The 18,158-nt window shown below is 68.9% G+C and overlaps 5 protein-coding genes across 12 annotated transcripts; 2 read left to right on the top strand and 3 right to left on the bottom strand.

The window, feature by feature from the left end:
• The first annotated feature begins 39 nt into the window (after positions 1–39).
• RPS6KB2 (ribosomal protein S6 kinase B2) lies at positions 40–4,010 on the top strand. Of its 7 annotated transcripts, XM_080404262.1 has the most exons (15): positions 46–221; positions 1,151–1,185; positions 1,262–1,382; positions 1,485–1,553; positions 1,616–1,763; positions 1,842–1,899; positions 2,019–2,119; positions 2,197–2,287; positions 2,380–2,470; positions 2,607–2,714; positions 2,803–2,865; positions 2,951–3,028; positions 3,120–3,227; positions 3,311–3,423; positions 3,727–4,004. In XM_080404262.1, exons 1-15 carry the CDS (start codon positions 150–152, stop codon positions 3,893–3,895), a joined length of 1,425 nt encoding a protein of 474 aa, XP_080260388.1. In that variant the 5' UTR covers positions 46–149; the 3' UTR covers positions 3,896–4,004. The 7 variants fall into 7 exon arrangements, with proteins under 7 accessions (XP_080260386.1, XP_080260388.1, XP_080260383.1 ...); XM_080404260.1 differs by having other exon boundaries at positions 40–221; positions 1,616–1,899; positions 3,727–4,010; XM_080404257.1 differs by lacking the exon at positions 46–221 and having other exon boundaries at positions 692–1,185; positions 3,123–3,227; positions 3,727–4,006.
• A 334-nt stretch (positions 4,011–4,344) lies between these two features.
• On the bottom strand, positions 4,345–6,172 carry PTPRCAP (protein tyrosine phosphatase receptor type C associated protein). Its single transcript, XM_080404267.1, has 2 exons — positions 6,017–6,172; positions 4,345–5,023 (listed from the first exon to the last, which is right to left on the bottom strand). Exons 1-2 carry the CDS (start codon positions 6,017–6,019, stop codon positions 4,454–4,456), a joined length of 573 nt encoding a protein of 190 aa, XP_080260393.1. The 5' UTR covers positions 6,020–6,172; the 3' UTR covers positions 4,345–4,453.
• A 457-nt stretch (positions 6,173–6,629) lies between these two features.
• CORO1B (coronin 1B) lies at positions 6,630–11,300 on the bottom strand. The gene is made up of 11 exons (XM_080404264.1): positions 11,218–11,300; positions 9,935–10,137; positions 9,723–9,845; positions 9,508–9,637; positions 9,242–9,423; positions 8,935–9,054; positions 8,759–8,863; positions 8,543–8,688; positions 8,391–8,448; positions 7,585–7,881; positions 6,630–7,284 (listed from the first exon to the last, which is right to left on the bottom strand). The coding sequence occupies exons 2-11, from the start codon at positions 10,133–10,135 to the stop codon at positions 7,159–7,161; spliced, it is 1,488 nt and encodes a 495-aa protein (XP_080260390.1). The 5' UTR covers positions 10,136–10,137; positions 11,218–11,300; the 3' UTR covers positions 6,630–7,158.
• On the bottom strand, positions 11,244–13,909 carry GPR152 (G protein-coupled receptor 152). The gene is made up of 2 exons (XM_080404263.1): positions 13,300–13,909; positions 11,244–12,918 (listed from the first exon to the last, which is right to left on the bottom strand). The coding sequence occupies exon 2, from the start codon at positions 12,900–12,902 to the stop codon at positions 11,730–11,732; it is 1,173 nt and encodes a 390-aa protein (XP_080260389.1). The 5' UTR covers positions 12,903–12,918; positions 13,300–13,909; the 3' UTR covers positions 11,244–11,729.
• Positions 13,910–13,947: 38 nt separating this feature from the next.
• Positions 13,948–17,698, top strand: CABP4 (calcium binding protein 4). 2 transcript variants are annotated; one of them, XM_080404266.1, is made up of 7 exons: positions 13,948–13,979; positions 14,458–14,776; positions 15,754–15,784; positions 16,392–16,535; positions 16,632–16,741; positions 17,168–17,315; positions 17,411–17,697. In XM_080404266.1, exons 1-7 carry the CDS (start codon positions 13,963–13,965, stop codon positions 17,437–17,439), a joined length of 798 nt encoding a protein of 265 aa, XP_080260392.1. In that variant the 5' UTR covers positions 13,948–13,962; the 3' UTR covers positions 17,440–17,697. The 2 variants fall into 2 exon arrangements, with proteins under 2 accessions (XP_080260392.1, XP_080260391.1); XM_080404265.1 differs by lacking the exon at positions 13,948–13,979 and adding an exon at positions 14,107–14,174 and having other exon boundaries at positions 17,411–17,698.
• Positions 17,699–18,158: the final 460 nt, after the last annotated feature.

Raw genomic sequence — 18,158 nt, 5'->3', positions numbered from 1 at the left:
TCCCCCGCTTCCCGCGGGACTACAGCTCCCGGCGTGCCCCGCGGCGGGGATGCCCGGGTCCCCCCGGTGACGCGCGGTGGGGCGGGGCCGGCGGGGCGGGGCGGGGCGGGGCGGGGCCGGGCCCGCCGGGGTCCCGGTACGGCGCCGTCATGGCGGGGGTGTTCGACATCGACTTGGAGACCGAGGAGGGCAGCGACGGGGACGAGCCCGAGCTGGGCGCCGTGAGCCGCCACCGGGGCGGGCACCGGGGGGGGGAGCACCGGCACCGGGGAGGAGGGGGCAGCGGCGCTGGGGGTGGGGGAGCAGGGACCGGGCAGGAGGGCGGGGGCAGCGGGACCCAAGGGGAGGTGAGCGGCAGCGGGACGCGGGGGGGACTGGGGAGCACCGGGGACAGCGCGGGGATGCACCGGGGCCCGCTCGGGGCCGGGGGCGGCGGAGGGCGGGGGGACAGGGGCAGGGACCCGGGTCCGGCCGGTGGCGGGGCCGGGCCGCAGCCGGGCCGGCCGGGGGGCGGCTGGGGGAGTCTGCCGGGCAGCGGGAGCGGGGCGCTTCCGCGGGGCAGGGCCCGGCCTCAGCCCAAAAACATCCGGCTGGGCCGGGCACGGCACCCCGCCCGCTCTGCCCGCTGCCCGGCACCCCCTGTGGGGTCCCAGCCCGCCGCGGGGTCCCTGCCCGCCACCGTGCCCTGGGGTCCCTGCCTGCCACCCTGCCCTGGGGTCCCTGCCTGCCATCCTGCCCTGGGGTCCCTGCCCGCCACCGTGCCCTGGGGTCCCTGCCTGCCATCCTGCCCTGGGGTCCCTGCCCGCCATCCTGCCCTGGGGTCCCTGCCCGCCACCGTGCCCTGGGGTCCCTGCCCGCCACCGTGCCCTGGGGTCCCTGCCTGCCACCCTGCCCTGGGGTCCCTGCCCGCCATCCTGCCCTGGGGCCCCTGCCTGCCATGGGCGCCTTGCCTGCCATCCTGCCGTGGGATCTCTGCCTGCCATGGGCACCCTGCTTGCTGTCCTGTCACGGGCCCCTGCCTGCCGTAGGTCCCCTGCCATCCTGCCGTGGGTCCCCTGCCATCCTGCATGTTGTGGGCTCTCTGCCTGCTGTTGGCCCCCTGCCCACCCTGGTCCCATGCCTGCCACTGATGGTGGATTCCCTCCCACAGGAGATGGAGCTGGAGCCCCGGGGGAACGGCCTGGAGTAAGTGGGGGCAGGCAGGGGGACGGGCAGGGGGGCAGGCAGGGGGTCAATCCCCTCTCACCCTGTCTCCCCACAGGCCAGTGGGGCACTACGAGGAGATTGAGATCTCGGAGAGCAGTGTCAACAACGGCCCCGAGCACATCGGGCCCCACTGCTTCGAGCTGCTCCGCGTCCTGGGCAAGGGTGGCTACGGCAAGGTGGGGGGCACAGCAGGTGGGGGGGGCTGGAGGGGCTCGAGCGGGGAGTGAATCCGTCACTGCCTGACAGCATCCCCAACCTCCTGCCCTGCATCCTTCCAGGTGTTCCAGGTCCGCAAAGTGCAGGGCACCAACACGGGGAAGATCTTCGCCATGAAGGTCCTGAAGAAGGTAGCGCCGCCCCAGCCCCCCCGGCCCCCCTGGGGAGCCCCCGCTCACCGCCTCCCCCCCAGGCCAAGATCGCCTGCAACGCCAAGGACACGGCGCACACCCGGGCTGAGAGGAACATCCTGGAGGCCGTCAAACACCCCTTCATCGTTGACCTCATCTATGCCTTCCAGACGGGTGGCAAGCTCTACCTCATCCTGGAGTGCCTCAGCGGTAAGGGGGGGCCCGTGGGGGGTTGTCTTGGGGGACCAGGGGGGCTCAGGGGGTCCCGCTTGACCTGGCTTTTTGCAGGTGGAGAGCTCTTCATGCAGCTGGAGCGGGAGGGCATCTTCCTGGAGGACACTGCCTGGTAGGAATGTGGTGAGGGGGAGGCTGTGGGATGGGGGGGGGGGGGGGGGGGGCGCGCTGTGGGATGAAGCGGGGTGGGCGGGCTGGGACCACAGTGTTGCTCACAGCCCCCCCCCCCAGTTTCTACCTGAGCGAGATCACGCTGGCACTGGGCCACCTGCACTCCCACGGCATCATCTACCGCGACCTTAAGCCAGAGAACATCATGCTCAACAGCCAAGGTGGGTTTTGTGTGGGTTGGGGGGCATGGGGGGGCTGTCTCTGGGGCTGGTGCTGACCCCACCACCACCTCCCTCAGGCCACATCAAGCTGACGGACTTCGGGCTGTGCAAGGAGTCGATCCATGACGGGGCTGTCACCCACACCTTCTGCGGCACCATCGAGTACATGTGAGGCGGGTGCAGCGCCAGGGTGGTGGTGTGGGAGTCTGGCCCACCCCTCTGCTCAGGGAATCCCCCCACACACTCCCTGCACCCCCCAGGGCCCCCGAGATCCTGGTGCGCAGCGGGCACAACCGGGCGGTGGACTGGTGGAGCCTGGGCGCCCTGATGTACGACATGCTCACAGGATCGGCAAGTCCCACTCCTGCTCTTTCCTCCCTGGGGGGCGGTGCGGATAGCTGGGGAGTGGGTTCCAGGGGTGGGTGAGGGGTCCCCATTGCCATGATGCTGAGCATTCCTCACCACCTGGCCTCCTCGCCTCTCACAGCCCCCCTTCACCGCCGAGAACCGCAAGAAGACCATCGACAAGATCCTCAAGGGCAAGCTGGTGCTGCCGCCGTACCTGACGCCCGATGCACGGGACCTGCTCAAGAAGGTACCCCCTGCCCCCCCCAGCTTGTTTACGTAGGTCCTACCATAATCCACCCCCTCCGTGCTCCTCTCCATCCCCTTTTCCCTTACAGTTCCTCAAGAGGAACCCCAACCAGCGGGTTGGTGGGGGGCCAGGTGATGCCGCCGATGTACAGGTACAGGCAGGGGTGGGCAGCGGGGTGGGTGCCCGGCAGACACCCCCCCACTCCTGCCTGACACCCCCGCCCCTGCTGCACGCAGAAGCAGCCCTTCTTCCGCCACATCAACTGGGAGGACCTGCTGGCACGCAGGCTGGACCCCCCCTTCAAACCCTGCTTGGTATGGCAGGGGCTGGGGGGGGGAGCGGGCAGGACGGGCTGGGCAGGTGCTGGGGGGGCCCTGCAGGAGCACCCACCACCTGCCCCCGCAGCAGTCGGAGGAGGATGTCAGCCAGTTCGACACCCGCTTCACCCGCCAGACGCCTGTAGACAGCCCAGATGATGCCGCCATCAGTGAGAGTGCCAACCAGGCCTTCCTGGTAGGGGGCGGGGGGGCCACGCCACCTGTGAGGGGTACCCAGCACCCCCCCTGACACCCGCCCTGACGCCCCCCTACCTGCAGGGCTTCACCTACGTGGCCCCCTCAGTGCTGGAGAGCATCAAGGAGGGGTTCTCCTTCCAGCCCAAGGTGCGCTCCCCCCGCCGCCTCAACAGCAGCCCCCGCACCCCTGTCAGGTACCCGGGGGGCATGGGGGGGGCTGGGGGGGCAGCAGTGGGTTGGAGGTGGGAGTGCTTTGGGATGGGGGAATCAGGGTGGGTACCAAGGGGGGAAGAGGGGCTGGGGCATTCAGGCTGGGGGGATGTTGCTGGGGGGGCGGGGGGGGGGGGCAGGGAGGATGGAGGGGGCTTGATGCCCCTGGCACATGCCGGGGTGGGGAAGCACACCAGCCGCCCCCCCTGCCCTTCGTCTGTGGCGAGCAGCGGTGTGCTGGGGGTAGGAGGTGCCCCCCTCACCCCCCATGTGCCCCCCTCCCCCAGCCCGGTCAAGTTCTCCCCCTTCGAGGCATTCAAGCCGGGGACGACAGGGGAGCTGATGGAGCTGGGGCCCAGCCTGCCCCCCCCGCCCGAGGGCACGGCCCCGCTGCCCATCAAGACCTCCGTGGGTGCCAAGAAGCAGAAGGGGGGGCGGGGGCGGGTGCCCAGGTAGCGGTGGGGGTGTGTGTGGGGGCACGACCTGGGGGAAGACACCGGGTGCCAATGGCGGAGGGGCCTGGTGCCCCCCATGGGGTGTGTGTGTGGGGGGCCCACGATGCTGTTTGTGCTCTGGGTGCTGTGGGCACGGCCCTCCCCTGGCACGGCCTGCCTGCCGCCTGGCAGGGTCGGGTTCGGGGGAGCAGGACCCCCACGGTGTGGCGGCAGGGACCCCCTTGGGGTGTGGCCCTGGGGTGCGGCCCCCCCGGCGGCGGGCTGGTTGCTGGATGTGTGCTAATTAAAAGACTTGATGAGGCCGTGGTGGTCCTGTGCTGAGGGGGTGGGTCCCTGGGGGGAATCGGGTCCCTGCCAGGGTGGGGTGCAAGCTCCACCCCTGCCACACCCTTCCCTTGCCCCCACCCACTTCCCCGCAAGCCACGCCCCCCCAATAGGCAGCCACAGACCGGCAGCGCCACTGTTTTATTGACAGGTGCCGCAGCGGGTGCAGCCAATCGGGAGGCAGTGCTGGGGGTGGGCGGGCAGCGGGCGGGGGTCCCTGTGGGCAGGGCGGGGGTCACAGGGCGGTGAGGTGGGGCCGCGTGTCCCCCCAGGCCGCTGTCCCCGAGAAGGCGTGGAGGTCACTGAGCAGGGCCTCGGCGCTGCCCCCCGCCCCCTGCCCCCTGCCTGGGGGGCTCTCCCCGGCCTGCACGGTCGCCTCGGCCTCCTCATCCTCGTCACCGTCACGTGCCTTCTGCTCATCCTCATCCTCCCTCCGCTCCTCCGCCAGCTGCTGCTCCTGGTTCCACGGCATCAGCTCTTCCTCCTCCTCATTGCGGGGGGCCGCCGCTGCCACCCGGTCCCCGTGGCAAGGCTGGGCCGCGGTGTCACCTTGTCCCCGCAGCCGGTGCCAGCGTCCCCGCAGCAGCGCCAGCGCCCGGCGGCCCAGGGGCCGGGGGTGGTAGTGGCCAGCCGAGAGCCGGCAGAGGTGGTGCCAGGCCACGGCCAGCCCCACCACCAGGCAGAGCAGGAGCCCCAGCAGGGCCCCCACTGCCCGGTCGCTGCGGTTCCCCGCCGGCTCCTCCGCCGCCGCCAGCCCGGCCAGCGCCAGCAGCACCGGTGCTGGTGGGTGCCACCGCGCTCCAGCCTGCGGGTGAGGGCAGCGGGGTCACCGCCCTGTGTCTGGTGCCCGGCCGGCTCCTTCCCAGGTCTGGCGTCCCGGGAAATGGGGTAGGGCTGGGGCGAAGGGCAGCGGGCCCTGGGGCTGTGCCCCACGCTGGCGCTGCGTGCCGGGCCGGTGGCCCCATGACGGGAAGCTGCGGTCGGCAGATGCTGAAGCACCTGCAGGTGCTGAGGGAGAGGAGCTGGGTCCTGCCGCCCCCGCCTTGCACAGGGCCCCCTGCACGGCTGCGCGGCCCCACAGCACCCATCGCCCTCTCCCACAGCACCCACCCCCCACCGTGGCTCCAGGGCCCCCACAGCCCTGCACCCACAGCCTCTGCCCCGGCCCCAAGTCCCCAACCTGCCCCCCAACCCCACCATGCTACCCTGACCCCCCAACCTGCCCCCCCCAAACCCCACCATGCTACCCTGACCCCCCAACCTGCCCCCCCAAAACCCCACCATGCTACCCTGACCCCAACAACCTGCCCCCAACATTACCCTCATGCCCTTAACCTGCCCCCCAACCCTACCATGCTGCTCTGCCCCCCCCAGCCCCACCACACTACCCTGACCTCCCCCCAAACCCCACCACACTACCCTGATCCCCCAAACCTGCCCAGTGGACTCACTGTGCTGCCCTCAGCCCCTCCCAGACCTACCCCTCTGCCCCCCCCCCACCGCCAGGCCCCACTGCCCCCCGGCTCAGTCCTGGTGTGGTAAGGGGCTCTGCCCCAGGGACCCACCTCTGCTCTGCCCCCCCCCTCCCCCCATCAGCCCCTAGGAGAGCACCAGCCAGAGGCAGCCAAATTTGAATGAAGCACAACCACACACACAGGGATTCAGCAGGGGAAACTGAGGCTGGAGAAGGGCCTGCCCCCCCCCCCCTCCAACTCACTCCCAGTTGGGGCAATACCCCCACCCCAGTCCCCCCAGTTGCCAGGCATCCCACCTCCCCTCCCGCTTTTGGGGTGCTCACCATCAGCGGGTGCTGCCGGCGCGGGTCCTGATGCCACGGGTGCGATCTGTGCTGGGGGGCCCCCCTGGCGCTTCCTGCCCCCGCACAGCGGATGTATCAGGGCAGGGGAGGCGAGATGCTGCCCCCCCCCCCCCCCCTCCGCCTACCCAAAATGCACCCTGCGCTCCAGCACACCAGGGTGGCTGCTAGCCCTGGGGACCCGCTCTGACCCCCCAGCTCCCCACCCTGGGGGCACCAGTGTCCCTGTACCACCCTGGGATCACCAACCCCCCCTGCTGTGCCCAGCATTCTGGGGGCACCAACCCCCTGGTGCCCCCCCCCTGCGCAGGGTGATAGGACACAGGCCGATGGGCGTCCCCTGCCCCACGGCACAGCGGGTGCAGCACTGCTCTGGGGGGAAAGCTGCGCCCCCACATCCCCCCGTTTCCTGCTCAAGGCAGGCGAGCTCGTGCCCATGACTGCTGCACCTTCCTGTCCCCCCCTCATCCCCCCCCAGCGCAGCCCCTGCAGCCTTCAGAGCTCCCTGGCCCTACAATGAACCCCCCAACCCCACAGCAAACCCCCCATAGCGCTCCAGCATGCCTCTGCCCCAGCCCCCAGCCTCATCCAGCACTTTTTCTTATAAAGTCCTTTATTTGGAGTGAAAATATAGTTTCTGACCCTGCACTGTAAGGAGGAGGGGGGGACACAGCACGAGGGGGAGGGTGAAGAAGCCCCCAAATTATAGGGGGGACGATATTCCACAGTTGGGGGGCAGATTGTGCCCTGGCCCCACAGGAAGGGAAGAAGACCCCACGCTGCCCGGGGATGGGGGGTGCAGGGGGTAATGTTTGATCCCAGGAGCAGCCCCCAGCCTGAGGATGTGGGGCGGGGAGGGGGGGAGCAGAGAGTGGTCCATGATTTGGGGGGAGCAGCACCCAGTAAGGCAATGGGGGTGAGGGGGGAGCTGCCAGGGGGGCGGCCAGCCCTCCGACGGGAGAAGAACCCAGCAGCGGTGGGGCGGGAGGGGCACCCCAGGGGGTTAGAGGGTTTGGGGGACCCCAGGGCGCAGGCATGGTCCCTGCCAGGGGGCCGGGGGGTGGGGGAAGGTCCCCAGCTGCAGCCCCTGGGGGTGGTGGTCCCTGAGGGCGGGCGGTTGGTCCCTAGACGTGGCCGTTCTCGAGGCGGCTGAGCTGCTCCTCCAGGCGGGCGATGCGCTGGCCCTGCTCCGCCACCAGTGCCCGCAGCGCCGCCACCTCCTGCAGCACCTCCTCCAGCCGCCCGCCGCCCTGCACACCCAGTCAGCCATGCCCGGGGCCACACCCACGCATATAACCCCACCCACTGCTCCAACCCCACCCACCAACCCACCCTGACCACACCCATGCAGAAAATCCCACCCACTGCCCCATCCCACCCACACTGACCCCACCCACCACCCCACCCACTGCCCCACCCAGCCTTAGTCCCACCCACCGCCCATCAAGAACCCATCCATTTCCCCAGCATGGCTACATCCAGAGACCCCACCCACTCCGTAGCCCCACCCACTCCATAGCCCCACCCCTCTGTGTCCCCCCCAGACATACCGTGGGCGCAGTGGGGATGGTGCCCAGGGCCGGGGGGGCGCTGAGGCGGGTGGGGGCAGGTGCAGCGGGGGGTGTGCTGGGCGGCGTGGTGGAGCCGGAGGCAGTAGCAGGGGGGCGGCTCTCGTGGAGGAGGGTGCGGCGGTTGACCTTGAGGTCCCGCTGCTTGCTGGGGACATAGGCCTGGCGCAGGGACACCAGCACCGGCCCCGCCGTCCGGCCTGCCACCCACTCCTCCGCCTCCATCGCTGCCTCGGGGCCCGCCGTGTCGGGGTACAGGTCATCCTGGAACAGGTCCGACTGCGGCCCCCCCCAGCATCAATCAGAGGGGGTGACAGGACCCTGCTGGGGACACTCACCCAGCCCCCATGGGGACCCCCACACCCAGGCACTGTGTTCTTACCCAGCGACCCCACACAGCCCCCATGCAGACCCCCACTCAGCCCCACGTTCTGGCCAGGAATCCCACACAGCACCCACTGGGACCCCCGCCCAGCCTGACTGGGGACCCCCCAAACCCAGACACAGCGTTCTACCCAGGGACCCCACCCAGCCACACCGGGACCCCCACCCAGGCACTGTGTTCTGCCTAGGGACCCCCACCAGCATGACTGGGGACTCTCTCTGAGCCATTATGGCCTGCCCAGGGACCCCTATCAGTGCTCTTGGGGACATCCCACCCAGCCCCCATAGGGACTCCCACCCAGGGACACCCACCAGCCCCCACGTCCTGCCCAGGGACCCCTACAGTGCTGTGTGCCCCAAGATGGTGCACCCCACCACCATGCACCCCCCAAGTTGCCACAGACCTTCCTTGGCACCGTCATGATGATGGGCTCACACTTGCGCTCATGCAGCTTGTAGAACCTGCCAGCAGCAGGGGGGACACAGAGGGGTTCATGGGGGCTGTGGGGGGGAAATGGGGGCCCCCAGGCTTGTCCTCCCATGTCCCCACACCCACCTGGCGATCTCACACTTGTTGACATCCAGCCCACGCTTGGGCATCCAGCCCATGCCCCGCTGCGGCTCCTTGCTGGTGAAGGTGTTCAGGAAGTGGATGTAGGGCGGCTCCTCCGTGATCTCAAAGTACCGGATGCTCGAGTCGCCCTGGGGACATGGCATTAGCGGGGGTCTGGGGTGAGGGGGGGGGGCGTGGACGAGGTGGGGGACACCGTACTTTGCCGCAGACGTAGACCACATTGGTGTCGGGGTCATAGAATGGCAGCAGAGCCCCGTTGCTGGAGTCCAGCTCCTGCAGCCCCATGGGCTCCTCCAGGTTCTCCTGTGGGGCAGCGTGTCAGCACCGTGGGGCACCCTGACCTGGTCCCATGGGACCCCCGGCGCCCTCCTCACCATGTCCCACAGCGCCAGCTGCCGCTCGCTCATGCGGCTGAAGCCAGTGGTGAAGATCTTGCCGTCAGCCAAGAAGATGGCCCGCATGGGCCGAGCACCCTCATGCGCCCGCTCCTTTTCCTGGGGATGGGATGGGGGGGTCAGCAGTGCCATCCCACCGTCCCAGGGGACAGGGGCACCCAAGGGACATGGGACAGTGGGGAGCACCGGGGGACAAGGGCAGGGCTGGGGGGGTCTCCCACCAAAGACCAGGGCAAGATGGCACTCTGGGGACACAGGCAGGGCGACAGGTCCCCCGGGGACTCACGGCCACCACGGTGCCGCGGCGGGGGTCGATGACACGGACGCTCTTGTCCTTGCAGGCGGTGCAGAAGCGGGCACCGTCGCGGCTCCAGCTGACGCTGTAGATGAGGTCGGGGTGCATCCCCTCCAGGCGGTACAACTCCTCCGCTGTGCCCACGTTCCAGATCAGCACCACGTTGTCGCAGCCTGGGAGAGAGAAGGTGGGTCACCTCGGCCACGTGTGTCCCCCCAGCGAACCTCCCCCTCCCCACTGCCGTGGCCCCCCGGTACCTGCGCTGAGCAGGACGTTGCGGGCAGTGGGGTGCCAGGTGATGATGCCCACGCGCTTCGAGTGCCCCTCCAGCACCACCACCGGCTCCGTCAGGGGCTGGCTGAGCCCATTCTCGGGGATCTGCCAGACCTGCCAGGGCAGACGGGGCAGTGGGCAAAGGTGGGGGCCCCTTCCTGTGCCCTCCGCCCTCCCCAGCCCTCCGCCACCCCCTCACCATGACGGTGCAGTCCTCCGAGCCGCTGGCGATGACATGGTCGTTGTGGGGACACCAGTCAATGTCAAGGACGGGGCCCGTGTGCCCGCACACCGTGGGGTATGACTTGTCAATGCGCCCAGTCTGGGGACAAAGGGACATGGGGTGGGAGGGGGTCACTCACCAGTGCAGACCCTCTCCCCACACCAGCACCCCGGTATTGCCGCCGGCACCTTGTGCAGGGGCAGGACAAGGAAGGCGCCGCCACCACTGGCCTCCACGATGATGGCAACGAACGAAGGGTTGACAGCGCAGAAGGTGCTGTCCCAAGTGACACGGGAGACACGGATGTCATCGTAGCACTGCTCTGTCTTCAGCGGCTGCCCGAAAACGTGCCGGAACTTGCTCTGCCGCACCACCTTCCGAAACGACATGGCTGGGGCGCACCCCGTGCTGCGGTCAGCACCGGGCTCCGGGCACACCGTGGGCACCCCAAAATGTGGGGCAGAGCCAGGGCCCAGCCAGGGACAGGGGAGGTGGCTCGAGGCGCCCAGCCCTGGGGCAAGGGGGTGTCCCCACTAAGGATGATGGAATGCTGGTGGGGGGAGCTTGTCCCTGTCCCCATCCCTGTCACCTGCCCCGGGTAAAGGGTAGCTCGGCCCCTTCCGGCAGTGCGAAGCCAGGGCTGCCCTGTGCCCACCAGGCAAACAAACCCTGCCCTGCCCTGCCCCATGGCGGGGGGCTCAGGGGGCATCCTGGGGACGGGGGCTTGGAGCAGGACAGGGAGTGTCCCTCCTGCTGTGGGGACAGGGGTGGCCCCTCCAGAGATGGAGATAGGGACAAGGCTGTGCCCCTGGGTACAGGGATGGGAACAGAAAGGACAGGCATGGCACTGTCGGGTCAGGGGAGCAGAACAGGGATGGGGACAGGGACAAGGACAGAGATGGGGACAGGGATAGTACTGCTGGGTGAGGGACAGGGATGGGGACAGGGAAAAGGACAGGGATGGGGACTGGGATGGTACTTCTGGGTGAGGGACAGGGATGGGGACGAGGACAAGGACAGGGATGGTCCTGCTGGGTAAGGCACAGGGATGGGAACACAGACAAGGACAGCGATGGGAACAGGGGTGGCCCTGCTGGGTAGGGGACAGGGACAGGGGTGGCCCTACTGGGTGAGGGAGAGGGATGGGGACAGGGACACGGGTGGCCCTGCTGGGTCAGGTGACAGAGATGGGGACAGGGATGGGAACAGGGACAAGGACAGGGATGGGGACAGGGCTGGCCCTGCTGGGTGAGGCGACAGGAACAAGGCCAGGGGTGGGCTCAGGGAAGGAGGATGGGGACCCGGGGGACAGGGATGGGGGCGGGGACGGTCGCTCCAGGTCCGGGTCCGGGTCCGGGTCGGTGCCCCCCGGCCGGGCCCGGGGGCTGCCCCACCCCCGCGGCACCGGGAGCCGCCGTGCCCGGGGGGGGGCTCTGCCGGGGGCCCGGGCCGAGGCCAGGCCCACACTCACCGCGGGCCGGGGCCGGGCCGGGCCGGTGGGAGCGGGCAGCGGCGCGCGGGGCCGGCGGCGGCGTGGGCGGGGCCGGAAGTGACTGATCGCCCCGCCCCGCGCATGCGCCTCAGGGGGCGGGGCGGGATCGGGACCGGGGGGGCGGCCACGGCACCGGGGGCGGCGGGACCTTGGGGGGCGGGGGGGCATCGGGTCGGGCGGGGGCTCCCCGTGGGGCAGGGTCCCCGTGGGCCATCCCATAGGGCACCCCGTGGGGCAGGGCCCCCCCACATGGTGGCTGGGCACGGGTCTCCCGTGGGGACCCACTGAGCCTCCCAGGACCACACTGTGCCCCACGCCCCCAGGGGTGGCTGTGCCCCACCAAGACCCCGTTTGGGTGGGTGGGTGGGTGGGCATGGGGCTTGGCCCACGCGTGGGGCCTGGTGAGGGTCTCCCCAGCCAGGGACGCAGCGGGGACGTGGGGGCACACCTGGCCCCACACCACCCCACGCTGCGCCAGGCAGGGCTGCAGCTCATGGAGCTGCTGGTGGGGACCCCACGGGTGCCTCGGCCGGCAGGTGGGCGAGGGTGGTGGGTGGCACAGGGGTGACAGCAGTGGGTGGCACAGGGGTGATGGCAGTGGGTGGCACAGGGGTGATGGCAGTGGGTGGCACAGGGGTGATGGCAGTGGGTGGCGTGGTGGTGACGGTGGAGGGTGGCGCAGAGACGCTGGTGCCAGGTGGCACAGGGGTGCCAGTGGCGGGCGGCACGGGGCTGAGGGCAGTGGGTGGCACAGGGGTGCTGGTGGCAGGCAGCAGGCGGGCAAGGGCCGCCCGTGGCAGGCAGGTGAGGTGATGGCAGGTGCGGGAGCTGAGCAGCAGGTAGAGGCAGGGGTTGAGGCAGCTGCTGAGGTTGAAGGCCAGCCCCAGCAGGTAGAGTAGGTGGTCAGGGGGCCCGGAGACCACCAGGTGCAGCAGCTGGGTGACCTGGAAGGGCAGATGCAGCACCACGTAGGCACTCAGCGTGGCCACCACGATGTACTGGAAACGGGTGAGCGGGTGGCCGCCTCGGCTGCTCCGGCACCGGGCCAGCACCAGGGCCACCCCATGGCAAGCCACCACCACGCAGAAGGGCAGCAGCCCCTCCACCACCACCTCCAGCCAACGCAACGGCACATCCCAGCTCCCCCTCTCTCTCCGGCACACCACCAACCCGGGCAGCAGCTCGTCTGCCAACGACAGCACTGCGTCGGGCACGCTGCAGCCACCCGCCACCAGCCAGGTGCCCACGCACAGCACCACGGGCAAGCGGGCCGGCCGCCGGCACCGGTACCAGAGCGGGGCGGCCACCAGCAAGCAGCGGTCCAGGCTGATGGCCGCCAGCAAGAAGAGCCCGCTGTAGTAGCCCAAGCCGTTGAGGAATCGGTGGAGGCGGCACAGCGGGGTGTCCAGAGGCCCCTGGTCACGGTGGGCCACTGACCAGATCTGCAGGACCGAGTTGGCGAGGAAGAGGAAGTCGGAGGTGGCCAAGCTGAAGATGAAGGCGGCCAGTCCCCGGCAGCGCAGGTGCCAGCCCGTCAGCCAGAGGGTGAAGGCGTTGGCGGGCAGCCCCAGCGCCGCGCAGGCCACCTGCAGCTGCCTGTCCCACGTCAGGGTGCCGGGGGGTGGCAGGAGCAGCGGGGGGAACAGCGTGGCGTTCAGCTCCATCGCCCGGACTCCAGCACTGCAGGCGGCGTGGGCAGCTCAGGGCTGCGGGAAGGGGTGCCACCCCATTTGGTGTCACCCCCTTTGGTGTCACCTCTTCCCATGTCCCTTTGGTCTCACCCCCTCCCGTGTCACCCCCTCCCGTGTCACCCCATCCTGCAGCACCATGCTGGTGCCCACCCAGGGCCACCCCAGAGGCCCTCTGCCCTGCGGCAGCCTGGCTTACTCCTGCTCTGCCCTCCTTTTGGGGTGCCCCCCCCCACTCTCCTCTGTGGCATCTCTGTCCCCCACCAGCTGTGCCACCATGTGCCCACCGACTCCATCTGCCCCGGCCGAGCCTGGGGGTACCCCACCAGCCCCTGCTGCGGGGTTCCAGGGCAGTAAATAACGTAGGACCTACCTTAACAGTGGGGAGAGCACAGGCAGAGGCGGCAGGTGGGGGGCACCCAGCTGTGGGGCGCCCTATATGTGGGAGCGGGTGGGAGGGGCTGCAGTGGTGAAGCTCTGCCCCCTCTCTCCCCCCCCTCCTCCGGCAGTGACCCCCCTCAAACCTCTCACCCCCCACCCAGGCGCTGGGTCTGTGCCTGCAGGGAGCTCTGGGGGGGGGGGAAGCCCTGCCTCAGTTTCCCCACCCAGCTGTGGGGGGGGGGGGCAGGGAACCCCATTAGCAACAGCCGCAGGCAGAGCGGAAACGGCCGCACTATCAGCGCTCTGGGGCAGTGCCATGGGGCAGGGGGGTGGCCATGGGGCAGGACCCGCTCTCACCTATGGCCACCCGCTGCTGGACCCCACACAGCATCAGAGTGGGGGTCTGGAGACAGCGCGGACCCCCTGGGCAGGGGCATAGATCTGTGTGTGGTGTGACTGTGCCAGTGGGTGCTGGGGGGGGGGGGGGCACGGTTTGGCATTGTCCCCGCGATGGCATCTCACCATCATGTGCTGGCTTCCTGCTGCCACCCATCCTGTGGTGGCTGAGCCAGGCTGATGGTATCGTGGGGCACGGGGGGGGGCTGCGCTCGCCACGGCACCCACGGCTGTCACGTCCCTCCTGAGTGCTGGGGGGATGGGAGGTGGCCATGGGTGAGAGCGCTGGGGACGTGGGTTGGCACTGGGGACACTGGTAGTCGGTGTGGGGTGAGAGCACTGGGGATGTGCTGGTGCTGGGGACACTGGTGGTGGCCACGGGATGAGAGCACTGGGGATATGGGTTGGTGCTGTGGACATGGGTGGTGGCCACAGTGTGCCAGCACTGGGGACACTGGTGGTTGCCGTAGGGTGAGAGCACTGGGGATGTGGGCTGGTGCTGGGGACATGGTGGTGGCCACGGGGTGGGGACATGGGTCAGTGCCAGCGGAGGGACCCTCGGCCGGCGCTGGCGGTGCCGTGACCTCGTGGCTCTGTCCCTGCAAGAGGGTGTCAGTGGCCAGGTGCCGTTTCCTGCCGCTAATCACTGCTAATTGGCTTTGCACTGCCCGTGTCCAGGGAGCCCACGGGGGGGGGGGGGGGGGCGTGGGGGGCACGTCGGGGCGTAAGAGGATTTCCCTGCCTCCTTCTTAAGGCTTGGCCAGCGCAGGGTCCCGCTCCCTGCCTACCCGCCCGCCAGCCCACCCGGCCCCGGCCCCGGCCCCATGCCACGCACCCGGGGGGACAAGGGGACCCCCAAGGACACAGAGGCCCCGGACAAGGGGAAAGGGGGGCAGGCAAGTGAGAAAAACCCCAAACCCCCTGAGAATGGCGGCCCCCCAGGCACCAAGAGCCCTGGCTCTGAGTCCCGGCATGGTGGCCACGGGCAGAAGAACAGCAAGAAGGGCCCCGGGGACCCCCACGCTGCCGCCAACAAGACCTACTCGCCCTTCCTCAACACCGTCTTCGGCAAGGTGGGGGCAGCAGAGCAGGGCAGGGGGCGGGGGGCGCTGGCGATGGAGGGGGCACCGGGGCAGTGGGGACAGGAATGCTCTGGGACCCTGGGGATGGAGGGGACATGAAGGCACAGGGACAAGGTTGGGGATGCTCCAGGACACTGGGGATAGAGGGGACATGGGGGTGGTGTGGATGGGGACAGGGATGCTCTGGGAACCTGGGGATGGAGGGGACATGGGGCTCTGGGACCCTGGGGATGGAGGGGACACAGGGGCAGCGTGGATGGGGACAAGGACACTCTGGGACCCTGGGATGGAGGGGACATGGGGCATTTGGGTCAGGGGTAGGGATGCTCTGGGACCCTGGGGGATGGAGGGGACATGGGGGCACTGGGGACAGGGACACTCTGGAATCCTGAGGATGGAGGGGTTATGGGGCACTGGGGGACAGGGATGTGGGACCCTGGGGATGGAGGGGATACAGGGGCATTGGGGACAGAGACACTCTGGGACCCTGGGGATGGAGGGGACATGGGGCACTGGGGGACAGGGACACTCTGGGACGCCGGGGATGGAGGGGATACAGGGGCACTGGGGACAGGGACACTCTGGGACCCTGGGGATGGAGGGGACACCCAGAGTGAAAGTCTGAGCCAGGGGAGCTGAGCTGCCAGACCTCTGCAAGGGACTCATGCTGCTCTCCCACCTCCGGCAGCACGCAGCACCCATGGGTGCTGGACAAATCCTGTCTGGAGCCTGGGGGTCCCAGGCTGGGGTGGCCCCAGGCTGGGTGGCAGGAGAGGGAACATGGGGGCCAGGGCAGGGGACAGAGGCATGGGGCAGGGCAGGCTTTGCCTCCAATCCCTCTAATCCCTCCCGCTGGAGTTAATTTTGTCCCACGCTTAACAAAGCTGACACGGCGGTTTGCTGGGGGTGGGGGTGGGGGGGTGCTGAGCCAGGTCTGATTCTGTCCCCATCCTGTGTGCCCGGCCCAGGAGCGGGAGCTGTCACCGGAGGAGCTGGACGGTGAGCGGGGGGGAACGGGGGTGCTGGGGGGCTGGGGTGGGCCATAGGCATGGGAGGCATGTTCTCATGGAGGGATCTGCCATAGGGACACATGTGCCTCAGTGGACACATGGAAGGATCTGTCATGGGGACATGTGCCACAGAGGGATCTGCCATGGGGTGCAGTGCCATGGAGGGATCTGCCATGGGGACATGTGCCACAGAGGGATCTGCCATGGGGCGCAGTGCCATGGAGGGATCTGCCATGGGGACACATGTGCCATGGAGGGATCTTCCATGGGGACACATGTGGCATGGAGGGATCTGCCATTGGGCACAGTGCCAGGGGGACACATTGTCATGGAGTGAGCTGCCAAGGAGACACATCATGGAGGGATGTGCCATGGGGTGCAGTGCCACAAGGACACGTGCCATGGAGAGTTTTGCTGTGGGGCGCAGTGCCTTGGGGACACTGTCCCAGAGGGCTCTGCCATAGGGCACAGTGCCACAGAGCCATGTACCACAGCATGGCACCCAGGGAGGGAGATGCCCCAGGGTGGCGCAGTGCCTGGGGACCCCCACGCCTGATGGCATCCATGTGCCCGCATGTCCCCACGTGTGTGGGCAGAGCTGCTGGACGCCTTCAAGGAGTTCGACACAGACCAGGACGGGTACATCAGCTACAAGGACCTGGGCGCCTGCATGCGCATGCTGGGGTACATGCCCACCGAGATGGAGCTCATCGAGATCTCCCAGCACATCAAGATGAAGAGTGAGCGTGGGGCCGGCTGCCATGGGGCTGGGGAGGGGTCCGGAGGGCCAGGGGCTGGGGTGGGGGGCGCTGAAGTTGTCCCTGTCCTGTGTGCAGTGGGCGGCCGCGTGGACTTTGAGGACTTTGTGCAGATGATGGGGCCAAAGTTGCGGGAGGAGACAGCCCACATGGTGGGCGTGAGGGAGCTCAAGATCGCCTTCCGTGAGGTATGGCCACCGCCACAGGGGACCACGGCCGTGCAGGTGACTGCAGGCATGGAGGGGGCAGTGACCCTGGAAAGACCACGGGGTGACAGTGACCATGGGGGTGACCAGAGAAAGACCATGGGGGATGGTGACCATGGGGGTACAGTGACCACAGGCATGGAGGGGAGAGCAACCATGGGAAGACCATGGGGAGACCATGACCACGGGGTGATAATGACCATGGGGTTGCGGTGACCACGGGAAGACCATGGGGTGATGGAGACCATGGGGGTGACTGCAGGCATGGAGGGGACAGCAACCATGGGAAGATCATGGCTGACGGTGACCATGGGGGTGATCACAGGCATGGAGGGGAGGGTGACTGTGGCTCTGGAGGGGGATGATGGGGCCGGTGAGGAGGGTGACCACCCCCTGCGGGTGCCACAGTTCGATGTGAACGGGGACGGGGAGATCAGCAGCGCAGAGATGCGGGAGGCCATCGCAGCGCTGCTGGGGGAGCAGCTGAAGGCGCAGGAGGTGGATGAAATTCTGCAGGACGTGGACCTCAATGGGGACGGGCACGTGGACTTCGACGGTGAGGGGCCTCCCCTTCCCCACGGCAGGTGGCTGGGGGCTGCGGTGGGGGGATGAGCTCTGGGTCCCCTCACACCCTCCTCCCTCGCCCCACAGAGTTCGTTATGATGCTGTCAACCCGGTAACGAAGCCTCAGGGCAGGAGGGGGGACACCCCCCCCCCAGCCCCCATCCCTGTCAGGCGCTCCCTGCCCACCCACCAGCCCAACCTCTCTGCCAGCATTAGGCTTCAGAGTGAACAGCTGGAGCTGCGCCTGCATCTGGGCAACAGGGCAGACACAAGACCCTCACCCCCCCCAGGCCCAACAGCACCCAGGGGTGGCAGCAGTGCTGGGGAGGGTGGGATGGGCAGGGGACCCAATAAACCCCCTTGATCAGAGCTGGAGGAAGGTGTCTGCTGGTCTTTGGGAGAGGATGTGGGGTGGGACCGTCCCAGCCCCTGCCCACCCCGGGGTGTGTGTGTGTGTGAGCCGGGGAGGGGGGGCGGGGCAGCGCCTGGAGACGGAGAGGTACAGGCAGGGCCGGGGGTACAGGCAGGGCTCGGGGGGTACAGGCAGGGCTCGGGGTACAGGCAGCTCGTGTTAACCCGCGCTCCGCCGTTGGCTGGATGAACAGCCGCGCTGCAACCAGCCGGCCAATCAGCATCCCAAACCGCTGGCCAAGACACCAGCACCCTGCGATGTGTTGCTCTAACTGGCCAATCAGCGTGACAGAGGCCACAGCATCAACCAATCAGCAGAGAGCGCTCTGCTGGCCAATAAACACACACCTACTGCGCCAGCTGGCCAATCAGCACGCGGGGGGCCCACGCAGACCGGGGGGGTACGGGGGGACACCCCACCCCC

This window comes from Falco punctatus, assembly GCF_963210335.1.
Source record: "Falco punctatus genome assembly, chromosome: 10".
NCBI lineage: Eukaryota > Metazoa > Chordata > Aves > Falconiformes > Falconidae > Falco > Falco punctatus.
The sequence above is the reverse complement of the archived record's forward strand: the minus strand, read 5'-3'. Positions and strand labels throughout refer to the sequence as shown.